This window comes from Anopheles gambiae, chromosome 2 (assembly GCF_943734735.2).
Source record: "Anopheles gambiae chromosome 2, idAnoGambNW_F1_1, whole genome shotgun sequence".
Classification (NCBI taxonomy): domain Eukaryota; kingdom Metazoa; phylum Arthropoda; class Insecta; order Diptera; family Culicidae; genus Anopheles; species Anopheles gambiae.
This window is the reverse complement of record NC_064601.1, coordinates 4510001-4527056: the sequence shown is the minus strand read 5'-3', so window position 1 is coordinate 4527056 and position 17056 is coordinate 4510001. Positions and strand designations below refer to the sequence as shown.

At 46.1% G+C, this 17056-nt stretch overlaps 2 protein-coding genes across 18 annotated transcripts in view; both read left to right on the top strand.

Annotated features, from left to right (window-relative positions):
• Positions 1 to 17056, top strand: part of LOC1281762 (cubilin) — an 87408-nt gene that overhangs the window by 56260 nt on the left and 14092 nt on the right. For 15 of the 17 annotated variants that reach the window (XR_009765571.1, XM_061652287.1, XM_061652278.1 and 12 more), the window contains exons 5-7: positions 12852 to 12971; positions 14760 to 14937; positions 15772 to 15798. Coding sequence is in view for 16 of the 17 variants with exons in the window: in XM_061652287.1 (XP_061508271.1) it covers positions 12852 to 12971; positions 14760 to 14937; positions 15772 to 15798 (325 nt within the window). In the remaining variant the exon portion in view is untranslated. The remainder of the gene's footprint in view (positions 1 to 12851; positions 12972 to 14759; positions 14938 to 15771; positions 15799 to 17056) is intronic. The other 2 variants (XM_061652290.1, XM_061652289.1) reach the window with 2 other exon arrangements.
• LOC1281761 (calaxin) lies at positions 8626 to 12687 on the top strand. The gene has a single exon (XM_061652297.1). The coding sequence runs from the start codon at positions 11558 to 11560 to the stop codon at positions 12194 to 12196; it is 639 nt and encodes a 212-aa protein (XP_061508281.1). The 5' UTR covers positions 8626 to 11557; the 3' UTR covers positions 12197 to 12687.

Sequence of the window (17056 nt, the reverse complement as noted above, 5' to 3'; positions counted from 1 at the left end):
TAACTGAGCAAATGTTGATTGATTGTAGTATCGCCACAATGTTGTGGCTGTATGGGAGCTGGAGAGCTGATGTTTCATCGTAAGGATGTATGTTTCATCATAAACTATGAAATAAATCATTGCACATGAGTGTTTTGATATGAATGAATTTGAATATAAAAATTACCGATCGATATTGAATACTTGATTGTTATATAAATGATGTTTCCAGTCGTCACGACACGGCAACTATTGTATGATAAAATATAAAATAAAGCACATACCGATTTGGAGAAGTTTCTATTTTATGATTTAAACTGTTTCAGAGAGCTGAAATGTAAGGATAATTGAAATCCTGACTGCAATATTCAAGATGTCAGCCATAATAGAGTTATTAGCATTTAATACAGCCTAAGTTCTAGCAATATAAAGTATGCTACTGTGCTAAACAAAACGCACAAGCGCAAAAGGAATTTCTTTTCGGAACTCTACCGTCGGTGGATTAGCGTTGCGTATTATATGGGTCACTCCGATGTTAAGCACACTCTCTTAAAGAAACCCAACCAACGTTGCAAGCTTATACAATGCTTGAAACGCTTCCCGGTAGCATTGCAGCCACGCTTCCGTACAAAAGCTTCTGCCGTCGACAGTTGGGAACACGAGAAGGGACAGCAGCAGCAAGACGACGATCTGTGGCCGTTGTGATTCTTCCTCCATTTTGTTCGGTTGAGATTTATTTCCCTATTCAGAACGGATTGTGGGTCCTCCCCGTGGTGAGGAGAAACAAAACGATGTGCAAAGATCTGCGAGCATTTAATGAGCACTTATCTGCGATGAAAATAATTCTGCGGCCCGTGAACCACTGGGCGTCTCCATGGCGAGCAGCAACGCGTGAAGCGTGTCTCAATTTTCCCTAGGAGTCTCCATTTGTCAATGTGTTTGTATGTGAGTGTGTGCGCATACTGACAAGCACCATGGACAAAAACCATGGCGGGAGGACACTGATACACACAGCATGCTCACGGTGCTGTTTTTGCTGCTGTTGTTATTGTTGTTTTATTCCCGAGAACTAGGCTAATACCGTGGGTTGAGCTTTTAATGCTTTCACCAAATAGCTCCGATTCCGGGGGCGCTATATTTAAAAACCCGCACCTCATGTCCGCCTCTGCTGCCGTATTTTTTCTCGTGTTTTTCGGGGGGGGGGGGGGGTGGATTTGATGGTTCGTTTCGTGCGTTTGGGTGTGGCACTTGCGAGCGATAATCATGGTCGACGAGGACGGAGGAGCATGGGCGATGTTTCAGTGGCGGCGCGAACACACAGCACAAACAAATGCACTTGGCAGTGGATGATTTTGGTGTTTGCCCGGGTTTTGTGTGTGAGCGTGTGCTTTTTTTTGTTCTACTCGCCAAGGGCTCGGGTTGGGCGGTGAGCTTATCGCTGTGTGACGTAGTTGAGTTGATGAGCGAGAAGCTACTCATGTACGGATGGGCAACCATAATGGAGTAGGATTACGTTTGCTCGACGCTAATCGTTGATAAGGAAGCCCAAAAGACAAGCAAAGTATGGCAGGAGGGGGGCGGGGGAGATAAAATCCCAGATTATGGAGAGCCGGCGTTTCGCCGGCGTTCTTTGTTAGCTTTAAGAGATGATTATTATTTTCTGTTTGCTCAACTTTGTAAGCAAGCAAGAGTTTGTTTAATATTTGCTGCGAGCATGCAGGCGGCCCGGAAAACATTGCCTTTTAGAACGGCCGCACGACAAAAATAGGACATCTTATTTATGGGCTCCGGTGGTTACTATCTCGATTCACACATCATTTAAATAGCAATATTACACACCCCAATTCAGTGTCCTTTAGCAAAATAACCTTTTTAAAGTGATTCTAATAGATTCGCACCGCAAAAAAAGAACTAGATAAAATGTACTAAAATAAAGGGTTCTAGACAGTGATGGCTACTTATTACACAATCCCAACCAAGCCAATGCGGAAGCCCCTTTTAGCGTTGACCCCTTTGGCTCCATTAACCATTCACACACCGTGACGACATGGTGCCACATTTTTTGTTTTGTTATTTGCTGCAAGCACAGTGCAAAAACGAAAGAAAAGGCAGAGGGACGAAGTGAATCATTTATTACCGCACGACGATCCCATCGTCAATGAAAAGGGGCCCTTCGTGAAGTACGGTATCATGATGAGCACGATGATGGCGATGGCCGATGATGATGGTGTGGTAGAAGCGCTGAGCGGTGTCGCAGCCCTGGTGCGCTTTCATCATGGCAGGGCAAATCTAATTTTAAACTTTGTCTCCCCGATTTCGATTCCGAAAGGACACTGTGGCATCGCTCTCTTTAACGAGCAGACAGGAAGCTGTAGAAAGGCTTTCTGTGATGGTGGAGGTGGTTTTTTATTCTTCATTTTGAGGGTGAATCTTCTGGCGGCTTCGAGCTGGGCCGCTTTATTGGCTCTCTACCGTTTAAACGATCCTTGGGCGGTTTTGGTTTATAAAACCGGTGACCGAGCGCTGTGATGGTTGAAATGGTGCTTTAAATAAAAACATCGACGCAAACCAATTCAAAACACACACACGTACGGGGGGGAAAACAGCTATACTATCATGCACACTGTTGTTATGTTTTCCTAGGATCGAGACGTCTGGCGTGTGTTTCTGGGAGCGATGGAACGATTAAATGCATGTTTTGTTCAGACGAATGAGCAATTGCGAGGGGGGCCAGCGGTGTGTAAGAATTCACAGGCTACAGGCTGCAGCATCACAAAGCTGTCACATTCAAGGATAGTTGTGTGAAATTTATCGTAAAATTATTCATGATAGCAACGGGCAGCTGTGAAGCCAGTTGTCCATTCCCACTTCCTGCCCACGAGGGAGGGAAAGCTGTCATAAACGCAGACAGTTGTGAGCTTTTTACTGGGCACTTGCTGTGCTCTCGCCTGCCCGAAGGAGGCTACTGTATGTGTCGTGTATGTTGCTGATGGTTGCTATTGGAAAATATTGCCGGAGCGTGGCCTCGCTAGTCAGTTAGCGTGTGCGAGAAAACAATTGGATCGTACGGCGTACGGCACTTGCTACGGTATCTTCCGAGTAATGGAAAAGAAAGATGTTTGTTTCGTGTTTTTCCCCAACGCACAATCAACGACAATTAAGAAGCGAAATTAACTGCACAGTGTTCAAAACAGTTTGCAAATGATTTTCTACAAGATATCATTGAAAATGTCACTTCCTTGAATCTCTTTAATCTTGCATCAAACAAGTGAAACCGCACAATATCCAGCCAGTTTGTACAGGCAGCTATTTGCAGCGGTGGCAGTATTTGCGTTCCCTGGGCACACGATGTCGCACGGCAAACGAGGAAACTGTTGTGCTTCCTGTGAGCGCCTGTGATTCTTCGCGCCCAGAGAAATCCATCAAAAATTATGTTTGACAAACAACAAATATTTATCTTCAGCGGGGAATATCGAGCATTGATCCTGTGCCGTTGGTTCTTTCCGTCCGGATATTCCGGCTCATACACTTGCGGGATCAGCCTGCGTAGCGAAGCGAGGTACGATGGGACGCAATTAGACGATCGAAACGTACCTGTGCGACGAGATCTTCTATTTCATTGTGTTACAGGTTGGAGAATGTGTTCCGGTAAAAACACACACACTTATACATACACACGTCTTCAGCGGCAAGTCTCCACAGGTTTCGTTCCGACTCGGTTGACACTAGATGGACGGTTGGATGGATGGATGCTTCATTACCGTTTCATTGCGAGAGCGAGAGACCCACTTTTGAGGCGGGTTCCTGCAACACGGTTCCTGCTGATGGGACATTCTTCCCGGGAAGCACAAGGCAACGAGGTGCATGCTGTAGGAGTTTGAGCGATGGTTTAATTTCCTTTCCTTTATTTGCGGATGAGCGGTGTAACGAGTGAGTTGGTATGGCAAAGTGGAATGGAGGCTGAAAACGAGGCTGAAAGAAATAGAATGGAAACTCAGAAGTAACATTTCTCTGCCACTGTCAGATGAGTTAAAGTGATGGAAGGTTATGGCAGATTGTAGGTATAGAATTTGTGGACCCTTTTTCTGTTCCAGCTTTTAAAGCAAATGGTTGAATCTAGGCAAGAGAAAGCCCAGTTCATGAGAAGAATAATGAAAATTTTGAATGCATTCATCCAGTAAATGGTAAACGAAATTAATAATTGATTTACTGTGAGTTGCATAGATCAAAGAATTCGTGTATGAAACATACATTAATCTTGGAAAAGTTGCTTTTTTATTAATTTTAAAAGAGTTGTTTTAGTTTAGTTCATTTAGCTTGAATTAAACGTTTGGTAGTTACATTAACGTGTCAAAGCACGCTTTTAACACACCATATGCATGAAACGCTGGACAAATGCCACCTCACTCATGCCGTAAAAATGCCTTTTGAAGCAGAAGGCTCTTACTGGAAAATCACAAACTGCTCGGAAAAATAAAACTCAGGCTTACAAAATGAAAACTGTACTGAAAGGCTATAGAATTTGCCCCGATTTGCTTTACAGTCCGCTTCGCAGCCATACCAAGCCAACCGAGAAGCAGCAGCCCGAACGAAAATGAAACTCTGGTCATCAGCGAACGAAATGAAGCAATCCATTCAATCAACATTCAATCAGCTTCATTCATCAGGTTTCCCGAGCGTGTCGAGTGTCCTCGAGCACTGTTACAGCCATCCGCGCTCGTCCCTCGGTCGCAAGCATCGAAGCCAAAGTGAAGCCAAAGTCTCATCGCCACCGACGTGCAAAAGGATGTACCGGCTTATCAGTAACGCAGCGCTGTGTCAATGAAAATCATCGAACTGCAGTTCCTCTTCCCACGCGATGCGCAACGTGCATGTGTGTGTGAGTGTGTAAAGAAATCCGTACCCAGCTTACCTAAACGGGATGAAAATATTGGCCCATTTGATGCGCACAGGGCAGGGCCTGGAAGCGCACGGCAACAGTGTATCGTGGTGCGGTGTGATTGGATTTTCGCTCGGTGGGACGGGCCACGGGTTTTGAAGTACGTCGATGCTCATGCACTTGTCGTCTGTCCGCTGGGAGATGAATCGATATCGCATCTTCTGTTACATGTGGCCGGGGAGGGGTAGGGACCAGGTGGGGTGGACCCATGTGTCGATCGTGTTCGACTCGAGCAGCTGTTGAAGTGTAAATCGATTCGGCACTGCCTGTCGGACGCCCTCGGACAGGGCGATGAGGCGAGTATGGGACGCATTGGAAAGTCTTTCAGAGTATCTTTGTGTGTGTGTGTGTGTGTGTGTGTGTGTGTCGGATTGGGTGCCATCTTGATATGTGGGCACAGGAACGTTTGGTTAAAATTTCATCCCGGCCCCGGCGTGAAGCATGAAGAGGGCTGGCGTGGTCTATGAAGAGTCCTACAATAACTCAACTTTAGTCACAGGGTTTCGGGAAGTGATCTCGAGCAGCCCGATGTACACCCATGCCCAACACAAAACGCAGTCCGTAACCCACGTCAACGCTTCTAATCACAATCAATTCCATTTCCATCGCCTTTTTCCTGTTTTTCGCTTCCGTTGGTGTAGCTTTCCCCGCCTGCGATTCGGGTTTGACGGATAAGGGTTTTTACTTTGCCGCGTGCTGGTATCTTGCCTATCTCGGCAGATGTCCTTTTCGGACGGCCAACTGGGAGTGGGAGTGTGTCCCGGTTTCAGCTCACGTTCGCTGTTTGTCACAGGGAGCAATCTAGCTGGGACCCGAGGGGAGGAGGGACCCCAAACCCACATCCTTAAATCGCCCTGAACCGAAGATACTGATAACGTACCGAACCGATGACGTAAAACTGGGGCCTCCCAAGCAAAAAAAAGGTACAAAAAGGTGCAGGAGCAAAAAAGTAGAACACAACAAGATTAAGTATCGGGAAAAGATGTGCCAGCTTGGGTACCTTTTTTACCCCGGCCACCTTTCCTTGTCCCTTTTGCCGTGTATTGTGTTGTTTTTGTAGCGCAACCCGGTGAAAGGTAAGGTACGGAAGATTAGAAATTTTTAATCGAACCGAGATTAACTTTCCTCCAAACAACAATCAATCGATCTTGATCGTATCGCGCCGGGCCCCGGGGTGAGTGTGTAATTTCAGACAGGGTTTCTTCCTTCGCTTGTTGCAATACCACCGTGCGGTGTTGGGTTTGGCATAAAAAACGGTACCGTTTTTCCCTCGAGCTTAGAGAGGAAGAAGGCGGTGTCGGTGCAGGAAACGGTGGTGCGTAACAGTAATTTATTATCGTTCGGAACGGGGAGTTTTCGGCTCGGGTCAGGCTGCCGAGGATGGACCTTGGACAATGGAAACGGATTTCAATTTTACCGCAAATTTCCACACCTGTATTAATTTGGTCCTGCGGTGGGTCGCTGTTTGTGCAAGCAGTAGGAAGAGCCATTTTTATTAATGAAGTTTTTTCTGTTTATTTCTTCTATTTTCAGGTAAGTTCAAAACATCGCCCTACTAGCCAAAGAATGAAGGGAAGCTTTCTAGGATTGCGGCGTGATGTAGAAGAGACTGCGCTACACAACTGTATGTGTGTTTAGATTTGATAAGTAATTCATCTCACGTTTGAAACTGTTTGAAAGAATTGGCAAAAAAGCACCAAAACACTCGTATGACAGGGGCAGGGAGACCCCACCAAAGATTCCACTCCAGGGGACATTGAACAATCGTTGGTTCGATTGGTTTTGCGCAAACGTTGAGGTCGGCCACGAGATCACGGGAAAACGAGCTCGGTTAGGATGTTGTATTTTATGTTCCTATTTTTGTTTTGTTCAATCGCCTTTCTGCCCACCGGGTAGTGTGTGCGTGTGTGTGTGTGGGATATTTTTCGGTACTTCCCCACACTCCTTTAACCTACATCCTCAAGCACACGCACAATCTCCGTTTTTATGTAGTCACAAAAGCGTTGCGTACACATGTTAGGGTATTTGTTTTCCCTCATTTTTTGCAATTCATTGAGCTTTCGCAATGGGAGCAAAAACAAGAGCCACAAACCCGTGGTCTGTTGGGTTTGGAGCTTTTTAGCGAATGGCGGATCGCTGCGACCGCCACGCCACCACGTGTGGTAAGAAATTTGTTTATTGAAATATTTTACGATCCCCGGTGTGGTGGTTTACCTCGCCCAAGTATGCTTCCGCCGCAAAACGGGAGGCACGATTGTTGTAGTGAATGTTTTTTTTTGTGTGTGTTTCTGGAACAATCACGCATCCCGGTACACACACACACACACACACACACACGTGCCGGTTTCCCGGTCTAGTGCGTAGGTTTGGTTACCCCGCGGTAAGGGCAAATGTTTCCGAATGCTTTTTGACGGATGTTGTCTGCTGGATGATGGACAAGGGAGTACAAGGAAGGAATGGAAATATTTCAGTAGGTTAGCTCGAGTCAAATAGTTGCTATTTTTATTCACTTTTATGCGATGATATGGAAAGCATTCTGCTCCGATTCAGTGCTTGAAATAACGTAAGGCAGAGGAAAACGATGTCACTAGTTGGTTGTATGGTTTTGCGTTTCAATGAGCTACATAAAACGTTGTAGTATGGAAAAAGTACTCAACAACTCCATGGATATGTGATGATGTTTAAATTGCAATAAGGTTATCCTATCTAGCATTACAATAATTTTCATCGTCGGCCCAATTTTTTAACGCTTACATGCACTAACATTGTATCTATAACCATCAAACAACACTCGCCAACAAGGTGCAAAAAGTAACAACAAAGTCTTGTAGAACAATATGGCCCTGACCTTATGAAGTTCGCAATGTTCCCCTGCGAATCATCAACCCTCTTGATGGTTCAGGAAACCGGATCGTGTAGCTGCCAGTTTCGATTGATTAGCATCAATTATTCACTAGCACTTCGGCTTCTGGTGACGGTCAGCACTGACCGGTATTAACATTTTGCAAACACACACACACACACACACACACACACACACACACACACACACACACACACACACACACAGGCACACTGTTACACAAACGAGCTATAGCTGACATTTGAGCTTACTGTTGAACGACAAACGCTGTTCAGTCCATAAAACAGAAGGTGACAACGAACTGGCCAAGATCCTTAATTTGACCCAATTTCGAACTGTATCAGCTTGAAATGTACCCGTTGGCTCGTGCCGTCCTACTTACAGCCACTATTTCCAGTACACACACACATACACAGTGGGGAAGGGTATATGTTGATTGAATTTAAATTATTCAGACGGTTTCGGTACGATGGCACTGTATCGCTTGCGGATTTCATTAGCTGAAGGTATTGAAGTTTTCAGGAATTGTGGCTGTGATTTTGCCAATGCTTAGGGTCTCTTAACTAGAAAGCAATAGCGGCAAAAAGGGAAAGAGAGATTGAAGTGGGACGTGTCGATGAGCTGCCTCATTACTTAAAGTGTAGCCGCATTGGGGGGTTTAGGTTCGATTTTAATTTGATTTAGATGAGAAATTAAATGGAATGGAAATGAATGGACGAATGTGTCACTTTGATTTAGGTGGAGAAATTGTAAGAACAGCTTTTAATGATAATATTCATGACAGCATAGTGGTGTGTAGTGCAATAATTAAAAAGCTTTCCTTTCAGAACAGTGAACTTGTTGTGAAAGTATAGCTGGATGACATTTTGATTGGGATGTTGAATTTCGTTCTTCCGCGAATAGAAGCAAGCGTGATGTGATGTTGTGTAAAATTTAGTTTGAAATTTGCCTCAAAAAAGGCAATCAACTTGTTTCAATGTTCGACTATCCAATCAGTGTGCCCCCCGCAAAAACCAATCACCCCACCGTCAAACCGACAATCACGCAAAACATGCGCGGAAAAGAGTTATGAGCTTTTACTGTTGTTGCGCCCTGCTGTGGAAGGGACTTTTGCGCTGCTTTCTTTTGCTGCTGCCCCCTCGCTTGGTTGGGCGTGAACATGCAACAGCAAAGGAAGCTTTTTTCGCAATCTGGTATTAGAGGCTAGTAAATAAATAAATCCAGCTCTTTGGCACAAACAAGGTTATTGTTTTATTTTGCGCGTGAATTGTGAAAGATTGCCTCACCAATCATTCTCCCGCACGGCTGGTTTGAGCGGATTGCGGCGCTTTGCGCGATATTAGACATTCAAATATCGCCCTGTTGACGTGTAACCGTGTCCCTTTGGAAAAGGTGGAAGGGAATAGATAGCACGCGGGAAACAAAAAAAAAAAAACATCCAACCCGTTTCAAGCTCCATGCCCGCCGTCAACGTCAACTGTTTGCAGCCGCCGCTTCCGCCAGTTTGACCGGATTTCCGACACGGCTCGGGAAGGCAATTTAGTATATGTTGATGTGTGTATGTGTGTGTTTGTGCGTATATGCGTAGCTTCATCGTGCACGGGCGTACCCGCTCTTTCGATGGCACGTGAGTGTGTTACCTAATTTGAATATAAATAACATCCGATTCCACACGCAAAATGTTGCACGCCGGGTGACAATGGGGGGTACGGTGCGGAAGCATGCGGTGAAGAAATATTGTCACTGAATAATCATCACGGTCCTCCCTATACCCACGCATTCACACACACACGCTCAGAAGCACCACTTGCCAATTGGGGTTGGGAGAGATGAAAAACTGTCAACGCGACCCCGGAGGCCAAACGGAAGCGCAATTTAAGTTCCATCATAAACTGTTCCGGTACACGGATTGAACGGGGTCTGGGAAGTGGCGCATGGGATGGAGAGGAGGCGAGCTGAGTGCCAAGTGTTTCAAACTTTCGCACTTTTGAAAGCACAGCGAAAGGATCTTAATCACTGGTTGGCGGTCTTGTTAGGTGTATATGAACGGGGGAAATTCTAGTGACATGCTTCCAACTTTATCCGTTTTTGTAAGTTTCGTGAAGGAACTATTGACAGTATGTAATGAAATATCGAGCTTCTGTGTCATTGGGATGTTTCTAGAGAGTTGAGCTCGTTCACTGGATTTAATGCTGGTTTGAGTCCGACTTTATCGACCAAAATAGGGAGGAACGAATTCATTAACTCACATCAGAGCTCTCGCATAAGCCTGCTCGGTCAATGAAGACCTGTGAAGGGCCAGCGGCAGGATTTATTTTTCGATGCGTTGCTGTATATCCCGCTTCGCTTCGGGACAACTTTTGTTTTCCACACCGTGTGCACGCGCTGACGCTGTGTGTGAATTATGATAAACACTTGGCAATCGCGGGCGAACATTTCGGATTACGTGCCGGATTAAGTGATTTACGGGGCTGGTTTGACACGGCCGACTTACCAGGTTTCGCTCCAGGTTCTCTCTCTATGTGTGTTTGTGCCCTAGCCCTACGAATCGCCCGACCGATTAATCCTTTTGCAATGTGAAGCAAAACCCACACAGCATCGCTTCAAACCCCCGTCACTACCTCATTTGCATCACAACCTTCCTCCCGTGGAAAAAAGCAATAGGCACCGGGACGCCCATTACCTCTCCACGTTCTCCTCGGCACCGATGTAGCGCCGTGAATTATGGATTTCCAATTAGAAGTTTATTACCCGAAGCGTTCCCTTGTTTCCTGTCCTGTTTCGTGTGCGGCAGGCGGGATGAAAAACTTTGCATCAACATTTAAACGCCAGCCAGAGAGGCTTTAAGGTGACACGGTTCGAGGGGTGAGCGTTTGTATGGCGTCTGTCGGGAGAAGGTGGAGCGAATTCGGACAAATTGCTGCCTGTGGTGCGAGATATAGAGACATTCGAAATTGCTAGCACGGGTCGGTACGCGTGTGTGTGTATGTGTGTGTGTGTTGGGAGAAAGTGGATGATTTGATGAAAATTTGGGACGCGCCGTAATTATGGAAATGGAATAGACATACTCTCGAGCCGAAAGGGACGAAGGCGTTCGAGAGGTCGTGCCGGTCATCAAGTGGGAAAAGTTATCGTATCGTGAGAGGCACATACACATACACACACACACAGTGAGGTGGACGAGCGTGGTTAGAGAAGTGAGGGATGGCACTCAGCAAAAAGGGACGATATTAAGAAGGTTAATTCAATTTACCAAATAGCAGCAGGTGGCCTTGATGAAGTTGGCGGTGAACGGCACCCGGGCACAGACTCCAAGCTGCGCTCCAGTACGGGCTGGAGGACAAAGTTTTCCTGTACCTGCGGCTTGCTTTCACGAAAACTCCTGCAAGTACAGCGCCACTCGCACGGGGTGGACAAGGCAGGGAAATTAATATCAATTGCATCGTAAAAAATACGAAGCGCTAGTAATAACCGTGCTTCTTCTGAAGATCTTTCGGCGCATCCATCGTTTTCGTTGGTGGTTGGAAAGAGTGGTTAGTGTGTGTGGGGGGAGGGAGTGCGTTCATTCCGCACCAAAACTTTGCCAGTTCACAGTTCGCTAGAGTACAACTTTTTAGAAAACACCTGTGTGCCATTTTCTTTGGTAAAAAGATACCTTTCGCGAAGGAGTCTGGTGACAGCGTAGTAGGCTGTGCTAGTCATCGCGTTCGTCAACGCTACAAGTTGGGCGTTGGGAAAGAGGAAGCTTTGCACCCGGGGTGTCGTTCCGGGGGACCATGAATCTAGACGTGACACTCGACACGGCGGAGGAGATCCGGTTTCTGAGCAAGGTGAGCGGTCTGGTGAAGCGGTTGGCCCGCTCGACCCACTTCACCCACCAGGAGCTGGAGGTGGTGCTGCTGCTGTACTACAAGATACTGAAGAACGATCCGGACGCGGCCGGGGGACAAATCTCGCGCCAGCAGCTCACGACCGTGTTCGATACGGCGTTCGGCATTACGGATATGGCGGTGATACGGCGCATCTACGCCGCGCTGGACGGGGGAAATAGCGCGCACGTGTCGATGGAAACGTGGGCCCGGATGGTGTCGCTGTACGTGCGCGGTACGCTCGAGGAGAAGATCCAGTACTGCTACCGGGTGTACGACATCCAGCGCGAGGGCATGATCCGGCGCGACTTCCTGATGGTGCTGATGAGGGGCTGCGTCCGGCAGGAGGAAGGCGTCGATGAGGCGGTGAAGGATCTGGTCGACATCTTGATGACGCGGCTGGACCTGGATCGGGACGGGGCGATTTCGTTCGAGGACTATCGGAAGAGTGTGATGGGCACGCCGCTGTTGTTGGAATGTCTTGGCCAGGCGCTGCCGGATCGAATTCACGTGGAAGCGTTCGCCACGACGTTTCTGGTTATGTAGGTGGAAACGGTAGTTTGATGGGTGAGGATTAGTTTGAGCATGGAAATTCCGGAATATTGAACATTAAATCTTTCGAGAGTAGCAAGTGAAATGAACAAATAAGCATTTATTTTGATGAGGGGATAGGGGGAAGATAAGTTGACGAGGATGAAATAAGCTTTGGGTTGGGCGATATATGCCTCGGGAGGATCTTCAATGTCACCTGTTGGTGTTTTTATTGAAGTCATTCTGGGATAAAATTGCTGAAATGCTTACGATTTGATGCTATGATATCCTGGGTAAAGTGAGACCTTGGGATGCCAACAGATCCACCAACCTGTACAGATAGGACATTCCTGCTCTTCTAAGTAACACAATATTTTCGTTTCAAAATGATGCTCTACAGCGAAATCTACTTTAATCTTCATAATCTGTCGGATTTGTCTTAAATGTCTGACATGTTCTTCATAGGCTTACAGCGTTAAGCTCTATCCACACACACACACACACACACACACACACACACACACACACACACACACCTTACACATCCGTCTTCAATTTCACACCTCCATTCCCCACGTGCAGAGTAAAACCATCCTACTAAATGTGTCTCTTCCCGATTCTCACACGCATTCTCCCGGCTCTCCTCCCCCCCCCCCCCCACTTCTTCCAGTGGCCTCCGACGACGTAGATGTCGAGCGGCACATTGCCGCCAGTGCGTACACGGACACGCGGTCCCGCATCTCGATGGTGCAGTATTTGGAGCCATTGTCGCGACCCACAAAGGCGCCAAGTATGTGTTCACTTTCCATTTTCTAATACTACTCTAACCGCTACCACCTTGTTTGCGTTTCTCATTGTTCTTGGTTGTGGCCGCCAACACACGAGCAAGATCGGGTTATTGGTTTTGTATTGTTCATACTCTTTGTCTCTTTGTTTGTTTGTTTTTTCTCATCTCAAACCGTTGTTTCGTACGATCTTGTCTTGTTTGCATCTCTCACCGAAATTCGTTAGTTTTTAATGCCCTGTGTTTTGCCTCACGTTTCGATGTACTCTCACCGCGCATTGGTCAGGCGGGTTCGATTCCGGGCTGGGTATTGTAGCTTGCGTCTCAAAGAAAAGCAAACCAAAACGACTCAAACAGCAAATAACAGCAAATCAGTATTGCTACTGTTGGGTACCATTTTCTAAAGCCTGCGTGCTGTGTTCGCAAATCGCACCCGCTCCCCCTACATCCGACCCACCTTTGTGCACTAGTTACAAATAAATCACTGTTGTTTGAAGGTTATGTGTTTTCCACCCGACATGCCACGTTTTCGGTTGTGCCTCATTTGTTCTAGTTGTTTTTGTCTGTTTTTCTTTTGCGGTTCAACACACACACACACACACACACACAAACACACACACATACACACAAACACAACATGCAAATTTAATTTTATACTGAGTGTGGCTTTGTGTGAGTGTGTGCGTGTGTGTGCGAAAGTATTTATATTCCGATCGAACTTTTAGTTTCCATTTCCAGCCTTGCTGGTTCCGACTGAAAGAGTGACTAATTGTAGCTTTTTTAAACTTGCACACGCTGCACACACCTGCCAACCACCCTGCCAGCCACACACACACACACACACACACTCACACACAGCTGTATTTGTTGCGTTTCGTTTACCGTAGAGATTGGGCGAATTGTGTCGTATGTTGTAGTTTTTCTTTGCTGTCGTTAGTTAGTAGCTCATTAGAGTGCTTTCGATATGTCGTTGTAATTTGTTGCTGCCATGGGTTGATGCTGTAGGGAACCGGGGGCACGTGGTTCGGGCCGAAGGGAACATGTACACACGTCGTTTGGGGCAGGATGGCTGGGGGCGTCCTTTCTCTTCTCTTCTGGTGCTTGTTGGGGACCGCTTGTCGTAATTTAAGCGCAATGCTTCAACTTTCACACACTCCACGCGGGGACATTGGAGGTTTCACATGTTGTAAAATTTATAAACACAATTAATAACGGCAATGTTACACTCGCAATCTGACAAATTGGTGTAAAATATCATTGCTTTCCGTAGTAAGTGTTTTAGCTTTCATTCATTCTGTATTTAGTAGTGTGTGTGTGAGTGTGTGTAAGCGTATGTAAGAGTGTTTTCTTTAGATTGAAAGCAAATATGTAAAAACAGGCAACCCACCGTGCCACCGTGTGATGGCAGCTGTTAGTACATTTAGCTCCCTAACCGGATTGCGCCAAGTAAAAACACATCATCAACCGGTTTATCGAACCGAATTATTTCCATTTTCCTTCATGCCAGCTTTCATCTCAACCGATCAGCGCATATGTGTGGATGTGTGTGTGTGTGTGTGTGTGTGTGTGTGTGTGTGTGTGTGTGTGTGTGTGTGTGTGCGTGTGTATTAGTATGCAAGCGAAATCACGTGGGCGGTTGAGTTGAGCCGAAGTTGCCCAGTCCGGACAGGGTGGAGCGATAATGCAATAATAGCGTGTGCCATTTACTTAACCATTTTTCTATCTTCCTTTTTTTTCGTTTCTTTGCCTTTCGTTTCGTCGTAAACGCCCGCCGCCGCTGTCGCCGCAACGCAGAATGTGACCAGACGTTCGTGTCCCGGGCTGGTGGACCATCCAACGGAACGTTTAGCGCCCCGATGCTCTCCAACCCGAGCAATCACTCGCGACAGTGTCTGTACATCTTCCTAGCAGGTCCCGGGCAGCGTGTCGATGTGTCCTTTACGTCGTTCAGCCTACGAGGAACGCCTCCAGAGTGAGTAGAACGAATCTGTTGCTAGCAATGTGTATGTGTTGCAAAGCGTTTCCATGTTGTAGCCCGTTGCTTGTACGCACTGTTTAACGCATCACCGGTCACTGTTGTTTACCCGGCAAAGCTTTGCCATAAAATCGTAAAATTAAAATACTAAAAAGCGGGTAAAATTACAAAAAAAAACAGAGACATTTAAATTAATAATAAGAAAGCTTCAATATATGTGCTTCAATGTTTGTTTGTGTTGCTGTACTGTTTGAAAGCAACCGTTACGAGTTGAGTTGTGTAGTTTGACTTCACTCATCAACGGCGAATTCAAGTAACTCCTGTAATCGATCGTTAAAATTAATTTGTGGCTTAAGCCATTAATTAGAGGCCTTTTACATTACATTTCTCATAAAAAAAGAGTTGAAAATTATGTACAACAACGAAAGAAAACATCATTAGAAAGCATTAAACCTCCAAGAGCAACGAGTAAATGAAATCCATTCCATTGTTTTGCCCCCCAAACTAACCCAAGAAGCAAGAAGTTAATGTTCCAAAACGGTTCTCAAGAAACAATCATACAAAAAATGTTCTAAAAAATATTTATTGAGCAAAGAGCACGTGTTACTTCATCGGCAACGTGTGAAAAGAACGAGCGCACCTGCACACCAAATCACTTCATTTGTTTCTCGTTTCTTTTCTCTCTCCCTCTCTTTTTCTCAACACAACTACCATGGTTGTTCGTCAATGAATCGGCAAACGCACAAAAAATATACCACACTCTTAATAAATGTAAAACGAAATCCTCAAAAACACAAAAAAAAAATGCAAAAACACAAAAACCCAAAACAGCGGAGCGGCGGTCGGGGAACTTCCAGCGTAAGTTTGAATGTCATTTCCGTTCAGTCGTTTGTTCCATTATTTTCCTTCCATCCTTCCTTCACGCTCGCGCGTTCCGACCATCCATTGTTTCCTATGTTGTATGTGTATGTGTGTATGAGTGTACGTTTTTGTTTAATGCCCATTCCCGAACCCATTCTCAATAAACACCATCAACCGTCACGTCGCGCACATCGCGATTCGCTACGAACGGTGGGAGGCCCAGGGAGAAGGCCATTATTTTTAGTGATGCATAAATTAAATTGTGTTTCATTGTGTGTATGTGTGTGTGTGTGTAAGGGAGGGAGTGATTTTTTTGCTTCCCAACCCAAAACTGAACGCCCGTGGGCGGAGGGACCTACGCCAAACGTCACATTTCCTAATGGTTCCCATTTGCAAACTGACCAATCTTTTGACCCCGGCGGCAAACGACACAATGCAAAATGGTGGCCAGCTCGCAACCGGTACCACCTTTTTCCCATACACCAGGCAGGGTAGAAACCATCTCGCTTTCGACACTTTTGTGAGTTAAGGAAGATTGAAAGAAGGAAAAAAACTGAATTGTATTTAAAAAATGAAAAGGTTCTTTTCCCACCCAACTCCCTTGAAATGACGCGAATTTCCTTACCTCTCTGCACGTGTATTTTAGAAGCCATTTCTCACTCGGCTCGACCGGGAGTTGCTTTTCATTAAACCAGCATTACATTCATCCATCTACTTTGAATCCCACAGCAATAGTATTTATGGTGAAATAAAGTCACCATCTTTGTAAAGCATTCCATCACGTCGCTTCTCCTTCTTCCTTCCTTCTTCCGGTACATTTATCGGGTGAGGGGGAAAACTTTTCCTTCTCTTCCGCTGGGCTGCCGACACGACCCGACCCTCAGCGTCTCTTGCTACTCTTGCTCAGGCAAGAGCTTTTCCTTTTTAAAGCACTCAGCGCGCGCGTGTGCTTTTGTTTTATGTTGCGGGGCGCGCACTCGAATGCTGGCCGGGCTTCGGCGCCACTGCTGTTATCTCTCATTATCGATGGCGGTAATGGGCGATCGAGAGCAGCCGCTTAATGGTTGCTGCTGCTGCTGCTGCTGCTGCTGCTGTGTCGTGGTGCAGCTGGTGTACGGGGGTAGCGATTTTCTTGGATAAAGTTTTACGCTTACGAGCGCCTGCTAAATGGTGAAATGATTGGAAAAGCCTTTTTTTCGTCGTGTTTGTCGTGGTTTGTAGTGTTTTTTTTCCTTCTGCTAGATGCAGGATGCGC

Bases quoted from the DNA above. Each gene is read 5' to 3' on its own strand.
- LOC1281761 (XM_061652297.1), top strand. From the start codon at position 11,558: ATGAATCTAGACGTGACACTCGACACGGCGGAGGAGATCCGGTTTCTG.